We start from the raw sequence: 15,756 nt of genomic DNA, 5'->3' as shown, positions 1-15,756 counted from the left end.
TGAAGAGTCTCTTGGCTCGGGGGTAGAAAGGCAAGGTTAGTTGCAAAAACCAAGATAAGTTACATTTGAAGACATTCTTCAAGGAATTAGCTGTGTAGCCTTTGTTGATTTAAATATGGCATATTTGGTTAAAATTCCATGCAGTACTTTGAAAATGAACCCTGATGTCTGAAACACAAAGGCATAGAAAACTGGATCAGAAAACTTCAAAAGAATCATCAGCCACTTCAAACAGACATAGCCGGGAACTTGGCAAATTCTTACTTTGCTAATTCCAAAGTTTTATAATTCCCACACAAAACCTAGCAGTTTTTCTCTACTTTCTCTGGAAGGGTTTAAGAGAGGCTAGAGTAGTAGAATCTCAGGTTACAATATCTTGCCTTGTGGAACAGCATGTGCATAATGAAATAATGGGAGAAGCATAGAGAAACCAATGTGAATGCTGCTGTGTTTGGAATGTCATTATTTTTTCTCTCCCTTGCTAGGTTAAAAGTTCTGTAATAGTGCTGTACACCTCCACCGTTAAGACAAATTAAGAGACTCTGCTCAATCATAAGATGGCCATATGAATATTTCTTTCTTCTCAATTTACTACTCTTTGTTTCCCATTTCTTCTGACCATTACGATGCAGAGCAAGCTGCAGAGTGAGGTGGTCAAGAGTAAGGACTTAAGAGCTAGGCTGCCTGGTTGGATCCTGGCTCTGCCACGTATACGCTGGGCAATATTGGCTAGTTCCCTTAACTTTCTGAGCCTCGGTTTCCTTATCTGTAAAACACAGACAATAAATCTGCCTACATCCTGGAGATGTAAGGATTAGATAAATTAGTGATTGTCAAGCCCAACATATAGTAAGTGCTATATATCAGTTTGTTAAATAAATTAAAAAACAATAGTGGAGATATAAATTGTTTTTTTTTAACCAGGTGTATTGAATGTCAATGTTGTCCTCAGTGTTTAATATCAAGAAATACGGGGTCCTCCCAATGGGTGAAAGATCTGTACATTGCTTTTGTTCATAAATTCATATTTAACTATGTATTGGAATAGTTGTGACCTAAGGGCACTGTATCATAATTTTAGGTCACATTATTTATAAATATACTTTTTAAAATACAGTGGAATCTTCCATGGTTTCCATGTCTTTTCTGGATTTGTGTGATTTTATAGGATTCTGTACTACTGTGAAGGTATAAGAACGGAGTATCATTTTCCATTTTATATTTATGATTACGTTCATGCTTTTCTTGGAGCTTACTTATGACTCTGGAGGAGTAACAGACAGGCTTATCTTGGGTCCGTTATATGACTGTGCTTGAGAATGTCAGAGAATCTTGCCCAACTGTTCCCAGACCTCTTATGGTCCAACCAAATATCAATCACCAAAAATTTTAACAGGAAGTCTATATATTTTGGGCACTCAGACATGCCACTGAAATTGTTAAGATTATATTTTCACCTTGATACAACCTGATATTTGCATGATGTTTTATTTATTTATTTTTTGGGACAGGGTCTTGCTGTGTCACCACAGCTCTGCAGTGAGTTCTGAACCACAGCTCACTGCAGCCTTGACCTCCTGGGCTGAAGCAATCCTTCCACCTCAGCAACCCCTGCTCCACCCCCCAGGTAGCTTGGACTACAAACACACACCACCACACCTGGCTAATTTTTGTATATTTTGCAGAGATGGGATTTTGTCATGTTATCCAGGCTGGTCTTGAACTCCTGGGCTCAAGTGATCCTCCTGCCTCCCAAAGTGCTGGGATTACAGGCATGAGCCACTGCACCTGGCCTTTCAATTTTTTTAATTAAAAAAACTTTTTCTAGCAAGAAGGTCTTGCTATATTGCCTAGGCTAATCTCAAACTCCTGCGCTCAAACAATCCTCCCACCTCAGCCTCCCAAGAAGCTGGGATGGTACAGAGGTGTACAACCATACCTGACTTAGAGTGAGATTTTAGTTTATTTTTACCTGTTTAGAAGATTATCACCAGAGTGCCAGACACATGAAGTAGGTGGTCAAATAAGATTCATCAGTCAACTCAAGCTGTCCTAAGGCTGCATATTTATTTTCAGTGCATGGACTCATCTTTCTTCTTCGCTCGATTCATAGGACCCTTTGGATTCTACAAGATCAGTGATTGTGATCCGCTCCCTGGTAGCAGATGGTGTAGCAGAAAGAAGTGGGGGACTATTACCTGGAGACCGCCTGGTCTCAGTCAATGAATACTGTTTGGACAACATCTCACTTGCTGAAGCTGTGGAAATACTGAAAGCTGTGCCGCCAGGCATAGTACGCCTTGGCATCTGTAAGCCGTTGGTGGTGAGTGTTGTATTTTGTTAATATAGGAAGTAATAATAGTGCAACAGTTAAAAACACGGATTTTGGAGACACATATACCTGGCCAAGAATTTCTGTTTTACATTTACTATGTGTGTGACCTTGAGCAGATTTCTTAATGTCCTTGACTTACAATATCAGAAAAAATAATGTCTACCTCATAGGGTTTTGGGATTTAAATGTTATATTCATTAAGTACATAGCATATTATTACATAAATACTAACTGCTAATGTTGCTAGTTCTACTACTACCACTCTTACTGCTATTTTCATCTTCATGCTTTTAGCACAGACTTCTAAGCTCTCAGCACATTTCTTATGTGTAAATTATTATTATTATTATTATTATTATTATTATTTTAGAGACAGAGTCTCTGTCATCCAGGCTGGAGTTCAGTGGCACGATCTCTACTCACTGCAACCTCTGCTTCCTGTGTTCAAGCGATTCTCATGCCTCAGCCTGTCAAGTAGCTGGGATTAATGGCATGTGCCACCGTGCCTGGCTACTAATTTTTTGTATTTTTAGTAGAGATAGGATTTCACCATTTTGGCCAGGCTGGTCTTGAACTCCGGAGCTCAGGCAATCTGCCTGCCTTGGCCTCCCAAAGTGCTTTTTTAGGGACATGAGGCACTGCACCTGGCTATTCTTATATGTAAATTAAAGTAAGTGTCCTTTTTAACTTTCGTTTGGGACTGATGTCAAGATGGTATGATAAGTTGAAATCCTTGTGACTCTAGCATTTTAACCGTATAACCGTGAGAGTTTAATCTGCTTTTCTCTCCATCAAAGCACCTTGTAACTCCTAGTATCAAGAACCCCTATACTGTCAAACCATCTTGAAGTCATCTTGTTGCTTTATCTTACAGTCAGGGGTTACTGCTTATGACTGAAGGCTACGTTACAGTTATGGTGCTCTGGAGGCCTCTAATGCAAAAAACAAAGCGCCATCATCACCACCAACAGAAACTTAATGATGATGATTTTCAGCCAGTTTATTATTATTTAAGTGCTTACTAAATGTCAGTCATTCTTTTAAGCCCTTTACACTTATTAACTATTAACTAAATTAATCCTCACAGCAACTTTAAGAATAGTCCTTTTGTTACCCTCATTACAGATGAATCAATCGAGGCACAGAGAATTGAGTAACTTACCCAAGGTCTTATAACTAGTAAGGGACAGAGTTGTAATGTGCACTCAGCAGGGCACCTTCACACCCTGTGCTCTTAGCCACAGTGCTGTACATGCCTGTATTACTATGTTGTCACTTGCCTAGTTTGTATGCAACATGTCTGGAACAGATAGCTTGGTTGTAATAAATTGTTAGTCTGGATTTCTAGAAACCTGGGCTCTGCCCCCAGCTTTGCTGTGAGTTAGCCCAGTAGGTTTCAAACTTAAAGATATGTAATATATATAAGCATCACCCGAGAGATAGTTAAAATGCAGTTTCCCAGGTTCTACTCCCAGAGGTTCTCATTTAGTAATTCTGATACGCTCTTCAGGAATCTGCTTCTTTAATGGGCCACCTATGTAATTCTGATGCAGAATTTTATACTTTGAGAAACATCATACTAGTAATTTGGTCAATAGGTATATCACTTCTCTGAGCCTATTTTTTTTCATCTTTGAAAAGACTGAACAAGACTAGAGAATTCCTAAGGTATTTTTTTAACTCCAGTTCTTTAATCTATGAAATATTTTAACTTAACATACAAAAAACATACTATAAGTGCTCATATGTATAGACAGATGGATAGGTAAATAGAGATAGATGTGTTCATTGTATTAGGCTGTTCTTGCATTGCTATGAAGGAATACCTGAGACTGGGCAATTTGTAAGAAAGAGGTTTAATTAGCTCACAGTTCTATAAGCTGTACAGGAAGCACGGTGGCATCTGCTTCTGGGGAGGACTCTGGGAGCTTTTACTCATGGCAGAAGACAAAGCGGGAGCAGGCACTCACATGGCAAAAGCAGGAGTGAGAGAGAGTTGGAATGGGGTGGGGGATGCCACAGAACTACCCTTTTTTTTCTTTTTGGAGACAGAGTCTCACTCCGTTGTCTAGGCTGGATTGCAGTGGTGCAATCTCGGCTCACTGCAACCTCCTCTTGTTAATCCTATTTTACAGATCCATAGTCAGGGTAGAGCAGAAAGACTGTAAATATATAATGGTGATTAGAACAAATTATTTGTATTAAGTCTTGTATTTATATATATATGGTATGTATATATCTATACACTTCATGTTATATATTTTCATCTTAACTCTTTTCTAAAAAGAGGCTTAAAACCTACGTGACAGGTTGATAAGTGCAGCCTCAAATATACCAGACCCCAAAAATGAATGAAATGACTTATTGTTATTATTTAATATAACAATAGAGACGGGTCTCTCCATGTTGCCCAGGCTGGTCTTGAACTCCTGGGCTGAAGTGATGATTCTGCCTCAGCCTCCCAAAGTGCTGGAATTACAGATGTGAGCCACCATGCACTGGCTGAAATGACTTTAAAAACTGCATTATAGCTTCAGAAATAATGGAACAGAACTGACAATAAAACTTTTGAGCCAGACAGCTATGGGTTTTTGCTTAGTTATGTGGTTTGCAAGGCTGCGTGTCCTTGTGCCAGTTATTCAACCTCATCAGCTTCCACTTCGCTCATCTGTAAGATGAGGTGGCTCACGCCTGTAGTGCCAGCACTTTGGGAGGCAGAGGCAGGCAGATCACCTGGGAGATCAGGAGTTTGAGACCAGCCTGGCCAACATGGCGAAACCTCGTGTCTACTAAAAATACAAAAACATTGGCAAGCAAAGTGGTGCTCGCCTGCAGTCCCAGCTATTTCGGAGGCTGTGGCAGGAGAATCACTTGAACCAGGGCAGCGGAGGTTGCAGTGAGCCAAGATTGCACCACTGCACTCCAGTTTGGGTGACACAGCGAGACTCCGTCTCAATTTAAAAAAAGAGATGAGGATTGCATGGCATGGTAATTGTGAATACAGGCTCTAGTACCAGACAGCCAGGGTTGAAATTTTGGTATATGTAATGTTTGGCAAATTACTGTGTCCACTTTTGCTCACCAGTAAAATAGGATTAATAAGAAGACCCATGTCTTAGAGTATATATTAATGTATTAATTAATATATTTAATATATTTACAGTACTTAAATTTGTGCCTGGTACTTAGTTATATATACAAGGTCTATTCCTGGGAAAGTGATTTTTCTTTAAGAAATCCTTTAAAAAGTTTGGGAAGCTCTGACTTGAATATGGAGTTCTTTTTAATTATTAAAGAAAGTTTGTTCTAATGAAACAATTTGAATAAATTTTGTGTTGTGTGTTTGCTGTTAATGGAAAGATGAGAATCTGAACAGTTTGAAACCAAGATATTTTCTTTCTTTTTTTTTTACACGAATCTTTTTTCTTTTCTTTTTTCTTTCTTTCTTTTACTTTAAGTTCTGGGATGTGTGTGCAGAAAGTGCAGTTTTGTTACATAGGTATACATGTGCCATGGTGATTTGCTGCACTTAACCCATCATCTAGGTTTTAAGCCCCACATGCATTAGGTATTTGTCCTAATGCTCTCCCTCCCCTTGCCCCTCACCCCACAATATTTTCTTATTTATAAATAAATGTGGTTTATATTTTCAGGAAGATAATAAAGAAGAAGAAAGTTGTTATATTTTACATTCAAGCAGTAATGAAGACAAGACTGAACTTTCAGGAACAATTCATGATATAAATTCATCTTTAATACTCGAAGCTCCCAAGGTATGTAGTAAATTTATTTCCCATTTGAATGATTTGCTATGAGCTGAAATTTCTATGTAGAAAAAATACAAAAGAAAATAAGACAAAAGCTTGTCCTTATCCTTTGGCTAAATAGATATAAATAAAGACATAAAGAAGACAAAAACTTGTCCCCATCCCTTGGCTAAATAGATAAATGAACTAATCCTCCTTTCTCTCTCCCTCTCTCTTATTTGAGATGAGATCTCCCTCTGTCACCCAGGCTGGAATGCAGTGGTGGGATCTGGGATCACTGTAACCTCTGCCTCCCGGGGTCAAGTGATCCTCCCACCTCAGCCTCCTGAGTAGCTGAGACCACAGACATGTGCTACCACGTCTAGCTAATTTTTTGTATTTTTGGTAAAGATGGAGTTTTATCATGTTGCCCAGGCTGGTTTTGAACCCCTGAGCTCAAGCAGTCTGCCTGCCCCAGCCTCCCAGAGTGCTGGCATTACAGGCATGAGCCATGGCGCCTGGCCTCATTGTATATATACATATATATGTATATATACACACATATATATATGTATGTATGTATATATACACACACACACACACATATATATATATTTTTTTTACAGACTTTCACTCTGTCACCCAAGTTGGAGTATAGTGGTGTGATCTCAGCTCACTGCAACCTCTGCCTCCCAAGTTCAAGTGATTCTCCTGCCTCAGCCTCCTGAGTAGCTGGGACTACAGGTGCGCACCACCACATCTGGCTAATTTTTGTATTTTTAATAGAGACAGGGTTTTGCCATGTTGGCCAGGCTGGTCTCGAACTCCTGACCTCAGGTAATCCGCCCACCTCGGCCTGCCAAAGTGCTGAGATTACAGACCTGAGCCACCACGCCCGCCCTATTTTTTTAAAACTAAATTCTTTCCTTCCGTATCACATTGCCTCTCTAAATGATAAAGGCAAGATGTAAAGCATTTTGAAAGAACAAACATACACTAATGTATTCCTAAAATTTTGGATGGTAGAACATATTGTTGAAAATAGACCTACATTTAAAATGCTATAAAAATGGAACCACACAAAAAATATTCATATTGAATACTTTCTAAAGAAGAGTTATTTAGTCAAACCCTACCTTATGCTTTAATTTTAGAAAATGTATTTTGAAGCTTTCCTTTTTTATTCTTAAAAGGAATTATACTTATGTTGCTCTTTGCAGTTAGAGTATGGTTTTGCTTTACTTGATAACAACTGTCTAGTGATATTCTTTGCATAATATGTAGACAGTGTCTCAAGATGATATGTGTTTCTGTAATGTCTATTGTATTTCTTAGTGCAGACGTTTAAAAAAATTTCATAATCATATGATGTGTTCAAATACATCCTCTAACCACATTAAAGAAAAAACACAGGTTGCAGTATTTGGTATACTGTATTTTTTTTTTTTTTTGAGATGGTGTCTTGCTCTGTTGTCCAGGCTGGAGTGCAGTAGTGTGATCATAGCTCACTGCAGCATCCATCTCCTTGGCTCAAGCAATTCTTTGCCTCAGCCTCCCAAGTAGCTGGCACCACAGGTGCCAAAAAAAAAATTTTTTTTTTTGTATAGACAGGGTCTCACTATGTTGCCCAGCCTGGTCTTGAACTGTTATACTCAAGGGATCCTCCTGCTTTGGCCTCCCAAAGTGCTGGGATTACAGGCATGAGCCATCATGCCCGACCCTACTGTATGTATTTAAAAGCTTCCCTACTATTATGTTTAGCTGCAAGGAGAAGGCGATAGAAAAGAATAGATTTATTCCAGGAATTTACACTTGGTAGTAATGAATAGGACTTAAAATAGGAAAGCTATTTGATCTCTTAGAAAGAACTGGACCTCATTATGCCCAGCACCCAGAGGTTCCCCAGAGATAGGTCATGGTCTGAGCAAATCTATATATCAGGTTTTAGCCAGGAACCCACACAGTTTCTGCACATTTAGTTTCAGTTGTATGCACTAGCTCTTCTGATTAGTGAAATATAAATTAATTTAAAAATACTGTATTCTCTGAACAATGAGATCACTTGGACTCAGGAAGGGGAACATCACACACGGGGGCCTATCATGGGGAGGGGGGAGGGGGGAGGGATTGCATTGGGAGTTATACCTGATGTAAATGACGAGTTGATGGGTGCTGACGAGTTGATGGGTGCAGCACAGCAACATGGCACAAGTATACATATGTAACAAACCTGCACGTTATGCACATGTACCCTAGAACTTAAAGTATAATAATAAAAAAAAAATACTGTATTCATTCCTTCGTATTATATATTTTCAACACAGATGAAAAATAAGATTTGTTAATTTTTATTATTATAAAAGAGTCATACTCAAAGTGGAGACATACTCCCCATATCTTTAGTTTATCGAGAATGTTTTCTGAACATTCAGATAGTTATAATTTCTTTTGGGTTATTGAAGCTTGAAAATCCTGACCTTTTAAGTCTTTTCTTTCTTACATAATAGTTTGAAGTGTATGTATACTTATGTACTACTTTTTATGGGTTAAATATTTAGTATAAGAGTTTAACAAAATTCCTACTTCTAGTGGAGAATTGTCAGGTGGTTAATGTATAATGAACGTTTTAGCAAAATCATTCACCTTGCCAAGGGCAGATTTCTGCCTCATAATTTACTGTTTGTCTCTCTTCTGGGTTGAGGATTGTGGAGGTAAGCTTGTGTTTCTCCATGTTTGCTGTGGAGAGCTATGCATGTTAGCTGTGCCTTGGCATAGGCAGTCTCGCCAGCATTTGAAAATTTTCCAGTCTATCTGTATAGTGCAGCTTCAGGACAGGCGTAACTTCACATTTTTTGCATCTTTTATTTATAGGGATTTAGAGATGAACCATATTTTAAAGAAGAACTTGTGGATGAACCATTTCTAGATCTGGGGAAGTCTTTCCATTCCCAACAAAAAGAGATAGAGCAAAGCAAGGAGACCTGGGAGATGCATGAATTTCTGACTCCTAGATTGCAGGAAATGGATGAAGAAAGAGAAATGCTTGTTGATGAAGAATATGAGTTATATCAAGATCCCTCTCAGTCCATGGAGTTGTACCCCTTGTCACACATTCAAGAGGCCACTCCTGTGCCCTCCCTGAAGGAACTTCACTTTGGTACACAGTGGTTGCATGATAATGAACCATCCGAATCTCAAGAGGCAAGATCCGGGAGGAATATCTATTCCCAGGAGGCACAGCCGTATGGCTATTGCCCTGAAAATGTGGTAAGAGATTAGAACAGATATCCACACCTCCCCTTCTGCTCTCCTCACCTGTCTGTGTCTCTGTCTAACTCATGTCACTTCAATTTTGTTTGTTTTTAAATGAGCCTTTCCATAGGTCATCACTGTTTACAAGGTGTGTCATCCAGTGTCTAGCTATAAGTGTAAGCTCGTCTTTTCTGTATTTCACATTTTCTCATGGGGGTCAATAAGCTGCAGTTGCCTTGCTGTTGTTGTAGGGTTTTTTTTGCTTTGCTTTTTTAGTGATGTTTTTTCAATTTCTCATTTCAGAGGAGAGTTCTTTTAACATTTGTAATTAAAAAAAAAAAAATTCCCTAGGGAAACACAGCTGTATATTTTTTACACAGTTTATTTATCAGGCAAAATCAAGGCCAATTCAGTACATATGTATTGTTGTTTATATCTTGGTCACCCACTTTGTTCTCTGTGTTATGTATGATGCTAAAGCACTCAACTCTAGAAAATTATCTTTACACTTGAGATACTATTTATTTATAATTTGGTGGGAAAGCTTTGTAATATATATATAATTTTCTTTCTTTTTTTTTTTTTTTTTTTTGAGACAGAGCCTCTCTCTGTCACCCAGGCTGCAATGCAGTGGCACATTCATGGCTCACTGCAGCCTCACCTCCCAGGCTCCATGAATCCTCTTACCTCGGCTTCCTGAGCTGCTGGGACCACAGGCATGCACCACCATGCCTGGCTAGTTTTTTTTTTTCTTTCTTTCCTTTTTTTGTAGAGATGGAGTTTTGCCATGTTGCCCAGGCTGCTCTCGAACTCCTGGGGCCAAGCATCTCCCATCTCCCATCTCGGCCTCCCAAAGTTCTGGGATTACAGGCAGGAACCATTGTGCCCAGTGAAGAGCATTATATTTTAATAGATTTGCCTTTGCTATTATATTTTTATTTTTAATAAAATTATAGTAATAAACTTTATTTTTAATAAAATTATAGTCAGGCGGTCACTAATTGGAATCCTTCATTAAGGACTTTAAAATATATATATATATATATTTTTAATTTCCTGCCCTAAATTAACTTTTAGGCAAATGGAAACAGACTTACTTATGGGGATGTTTTTAAAAAGACAGCTTAGTAATATGTTCAGATGCAGCGTGGTGCTCTCCTCTCTGAGGTTGGCACCTTTCCTGTTGTGACATGCAAAGTGTGGCTTCATGTGTTCTCTCAGTGGGCAGATAGAGGGTGTTTCTGCCCTTGCCTCCCTTAGACATTTCCTCACTTTGCCCCTCGTGCAAATGCTGGTGGCTTCCTCTCTTGGACAAGGTGCTGTGCTGGTTGTATTTATGTGACCCTGGAGGATTCACTATTATAGAGGACCCTGGGCAATGTACCAGAGAACAGATGTTTTTGGAATATGTGGATGATGCCTGGTTGCCTCTGGAAAGAGGTCACATGGAATCTGGTGTGCTCCATTGACGTTGGTACTTTCTATATTTGCCAGTGCCTCTCATATCTGTCAGTGCTTAACGCCAAACAGCATACATATTCAGTTATGTGAAGCAAATTGGAAAGATTACTGAATATTCATAAAAATTCCCTTGTTCTGTTTTCTTCTATTAAAAGATAATTTTCTATGTACCCAAATAAAAGGCAACCTGAAATACCAGTTCATATATAAACTTTGAAGGCTATAGATGAAATGGTCAAATGTATACTTACAATATTTACTTTATAAGTTTAGTTAAACAGTCAGTTTGAAAACCTGTAAGATGTTAATTTTTTTTTGCCTATTCTCATATTTAATTATATAATTTTATTTGAATTCTTCAGTGCATATTTAATGTCAATATCTACATTATCACTGGAATCACTTTTTGATCATTTAACACAGCTTTCCAAATACATCATCTTCATTTCTAACTAGGTTGTTTGAGATATAGCAATTTTTGAATCTGTACTGTCACTCAAAATTTTATTCTTATCTCAAGTGTCATTTGCATAACATTAAGTTTAAAAAAAATCCCTCTCATAAGTTTATATTGATGTTCTTCACAATATAACTGTTACTGGAAAGAGGTCCCAATCCAGATGCCAAGAGAGGGTTCCCAGACCTCGCACAAGAAAAAATTTGAGCGAATCCATAGAGTAAAGTGAAAGCAAGTTTATTAGAAAAGTAAAGGAATAGGCTGGGTGCGGTGGCTCAAGCCTGTAATCCCAGCACTTTGGGAGGCCGAGACGGGCGGATCACGAGGTCAGGAGATCGAGACCATCCTGGCTAACACGGTGAAACCCCGTCTCTATTAAGAAATACAAAAAAAAACTAGCCGGGCGAGGTGGCGGGCGCCTGTAGTCCCAGCTACTTGGGAGGCTGAGGCTGGAGAATGGCGTGAACCCGAGAGGCGGAGCTTGCAGTGAGCTGAGATCCGGCCACTGCACTCCAGCCTGGGCGACAGAGCGAGACTCCATCTCAAAAAAAAAAAAAAAAAAAAAAAAAGAAAAGTAAAGGAATAGAAGAATGGCTACTCCACAGATAGAGCAGCCCTGAGTGCTACTGGTTGCCCACTTTTGTAGTGATTTTTTGATTATATGCTAAATAAGGAGTGGATTATTCATGCCTCCCTTTTTAGACCATATCGGGTAACTTCCTGATGTTGCCATTGCAGTTGTAAACTGTCATGGCGCTGGTGGGAGTGTAGCAGTGAGGATGACCAGAGGTCACTCGTCACCATCTTGGTTTTGGTGGATTTTGACCAGCTTCTTTACTGCAACCTGTTTTATCAGCAAGGTCTTTATGACCTGTATCTTGTGCCAACATCCTGTCTCATCCTGTGACTTAGAATGCCTTAACCATCTGGGAAAGCAGCCCAGTAGGTCTCAGCCTCATTTTACCCAGTGCTGTTCAAGATGGAGTTGCTCTGGTTCAAGCGTCTCTGACATAACCACTTACTCTATTATCTGTTAAAGTGTTCTTTAAGAGGCTTATTTAAAACAATAGTCAGTGCTTATAATTCGAAGAATGAATAGCCTGATTACTAAATCTATGTTAAATTTTCTAACTTCCCTCCTTTTATTTCTCATTACTGATTCAGCAATAGCCATTCTCTTCCATAAAAAGTAAATTTTCTGTTTACGGAAATAAAAGGTAACCTGAAATATCAGTTTATTTTAATGTATATACTTTTAAGGCTATAAATGAAACAGTCTAATGTATATTTATAATATTTGCTCTGGAAGTTTACTTAACATTCATTTTTTTTTTTTTTTGAGACGGAGTCTCGCTCTGTCGCCCAGGCTGGAGTGCAGTGGCCGGATCTCAGCTCACTGCAAGCTCCGCCTCCCGGGTTTACGCCATTCTCCTGCCTCAGCCTCCCGAGTAGCTGGGACTACAGGCACCTGCCACCTCGCCCGGCTAGTTTTTTGTATTTTTTTTAGTAGAGACAGGGTTTCACCGTGTTAGCCAGGATGGTCTCGATCTCCTGACCTCGTGATCCGCCCGTCTCGGCCTCCCAAAGTGCTGGGATTACAGGCTTGAGCCACCGCGCCCGGCCAACATTCATATTTTAAAATCTATAAAAATGGTTGTTGTTGTTGTTGTTGTTTTTGTTATTTTTTTTTTTTTTTTTTTTTTTTTTGCCAATTCTCATGTAGGCTGTAAAGGTAACCTCTATAGGCTCCCAAACCGGCATTGAGTAAGACTATTTCAGCCCTAATGTTTCTTGCCTAAACAGTATTTTATTTTCTTTAAATCATTATATGTGCTTTCTTAGGGTATTGGCTCTTTTTCTCCCTTCCACAGTGATGAACACTTACACCCACTGATCAGGACGGGCTTGAATCTTTGTTTGCCCTCCTTGTATTGCTAATGGACTCTTGTGATAATTTATTTAATGATATTATCTAATATTATAAACTCTGAGATTTTAAAAACGCATTCAAATCTTACAAATATGGAATTCCCAATACTCTTCTAGAGGGTGCTCTCCCAAAGGATGAAGGAACATTATTATTTCTGTCTTGGTTGTAATATTCATTTGGGGCTGTAGATGTCAGCTGTATTTGTGGAGGGCAACTGGTACCTAACTACTTCGAACTTTATCTTTCTCTTCCACCCTCATACTTCATTTTAGCTGAAGAGTAAAAACACTAAAAGTCTGTAGATCTCTTTTTTGTTTTTTTTTTTTAGTTATAGTAAAATACACGCAACACACAATTTACCATTTTAATCATTTTTAGGTGTATAGTTCAGTGGCATTAAGTACATGTACATTTTTGTGTAAACGTGGCCACCACGTCGCTACAGATCTTCTTATCATCCCACACTGAAACTCTACTCATTAAACAATAATTGATCTTTCTTCTCTCTCCCTATCCCCTGCCAACCAACCACTGTTTTATGTTCTGTCTCTAAGAATTTGACTATACTAAAGTAACTGAAAAAAGTGGAATGGTACAATAGTTTTCTTTTGTGTCTGGCTCTTTCACGTAGTGTAATGTCTTTAAGAGTCATCCATGTTGTAGAATATGTCAGAATTTCCTCCCTTTTTAAAGTTGAATATGCCAGGCATGGTGGCTCATGCCTGTAATCCCAGCACTTTGGGAGGCCAAGGTAGGTGGATGACTTGAGGTCATGAATTTGAAACCAGCCTGGCCAACATGGCAAAACCCCATCTCTACTAAAAATAGAAAAATTAGCCAGGGATGATGGCACACACCTGTGGTTCCAGCTACTCAGGAGGCTGAGCCAGGAAAATCGTTTCAACCTGGGAGGCAGGGGTTGCATTGACCCGAGATTGTGCCACTGCACTCCAGCCTGGGCAACAGAGAGAGACTCCATCTCAAAAAAAAAAAAAAAAAAAAGTTGAATAAAATATTTCCTTATAGGCATATGTCGGAGAAAAAACTTTTCCTCTACCCTCTATGTTGTGCCTGGGAGAGTGCAAATTAAACTGACAGAAAGCATTAACGGGAGAAAAAAGGTTTATTTATATGCATATGAATGCAACAAAAGAAGCAGCAAGCTCACCAAGTGATTAAAGTTAAAGCTTACATACATAACTTATGGGGAAAGGGAGGATGGAGAAAAAGCTTCTATGAGAAGAGCAACTAGGTTTGTTTAGGAAAGACAAATGGGTTTTTAGGAGAACAAATTGGAGATAACATTTTTGATTATGTTGATAATTTTGTTATGTTGATAATTTTTTAAATGCAGGTGCCACTGATCCTTCTCTTTGCTTGTTGCCATTCCTCAAGAGGGCATTTATATAGTAGGCTTACTCTCAGTCTTCCTGGGGGTCGACTCACCTCAAGAGGCAATGTTTGATGGCCTCATTTCCTAGAACTTGCTGCTTAGTCACATAAGGGAAACTCTGAGAGGGCTTTTTTCTGCATCTGTTAAATCTAAAATATCTTCAGTTTATAATAATCCTCGTACTGAAGCCAGATAGTTCCCTGACCTACTTGACACCTTGTGACAGAGGTGCCCCATTTACTCAGCTCACCGCTCTCCTCGAGGGAGGGAGTGTGTGAGCAAACAAGGTGAGAACTAGAGTACATGCATGCTGGAACCAGCTGACTGCTTTGGTGTGGGCAAGGGTAAACTCCACTCACTCAGACCTGCAGCGTTCACCCCCTGTGGGAGGGGAGCGCTCAGGTGAGCGGGTGCAGGAGCCAGGGCAAGCGCTTTTGGGCACTGGCAGGAGCAAATTCTATGCAGGCCCAGTGGCAGCATCTAGGGGAGGTGCCTGTGACCTCCAAAGCCCCAAAGGGCATGTTACAGTGCTCTTTTAGCTCTGCCATCTGCAGATGGCTTAAGTGTTAACAGTTCAGTTGGCCCTTGGCCTTTTCACGTGAGGCAACTGCCCTCTCCCAGTGAGGGCAAAGGGCCAGTGTAACAGCCTTTTGTATCACACTTGTGGCTCCTGAGTTCTCTCTGGTATCCAGGAAAAATGAGGCTGCACGAACGAATTGAAGGATGGTAAATGTGGGGATTTTATTGCCAATAAAGTGGCTCTCAGTGGGAAGGGGAGCTGCAAAGGAGATGGAGAGGTGGGTAGGTAATCTTCCCCAGAAGTCCAGCCGTCTCTGGCTGGATTCTTCTCCAAAGTTACACTGTCAGACTGTCCCTCTAAAGTCAAGCCGCTTCTCTCTGATGTCTAGCTGTAGTCCGTGACATCCAGCTGCTTCTCCTCTATGCCAGCTGAATCTAGGGTCTTTATAGGCACAGGATGGGACGGAGTGAGGGCATGGGTGGTTTAGGAAAAGGTAACATTTGAGCAGGAAAACAAGGATAGAAGTTCTCACTTTGGGCCATGGTTTTAGGCTTGAGGGTGGGGTTTTGTCAGGGACCTGCCCTTAAATTTCTCTGCCTCCTGTCACTATCAACACCAACTCTGAGGTTCCTGTAGGTCCCCACCATATATACCATATTTTG

General features: G+C 39.7%; 1 protein-coding gene across 6 annotated transcripts in view; it reads left to right on the top strand.

The window, feature by feature from the left end:
• LOC105495168 (PATJ crumbs cell polarity complex component) overlaps window positions 1-15,756 on the top strand; it is a 428,227-nt gene that overhangs the window by 118,238 nt on the left and 294,233 nt on the right. For 5 of the 6 annotated variants that reach the window (XM_011764431.2, XM_011764432.2, XM_011764428.2 and 2 more), the window contains 3 exons: window positions 2,114-2,323; window positions 5,989-6,108; window positions 8,953-9,348. In XM_011764431.2, coding sequence (XP_011762733.2) covers window positions 2,114-2,323; window positions 5,989-6,108; window positions 8,953-9,348 — 726 coding nt within the window. The remainder of the gene's footprint in view (window positions 1-2,113; window positions 2,324-5,988; window positions 6,109-8,952; window positions 9,349-15,756) is intronic. The other variant, XM_011764430.2, reaches the window with a different exon arrangement.

The sequence above is a fragment of the Macaca nemestrina genome, chromosome 1 (genome assembly GCF_043159975.1).
Source record: "Macaca nemestrina isolate mMacNem1 chromosome 1, mMacNem.hap1, whole genome shotgun sequence".
Lineage (NCBI taxonomy): Eukaryota > Metazoa > Chordata > Mammalia > Primates > Cercopithecidae > Macaca > Macaca nemestrina.
The sequence above is the reverse complement of the archived record's forward strand: the minus strand, read 5'-3'. Positions and strand labels throughout refer to the sequence as shown.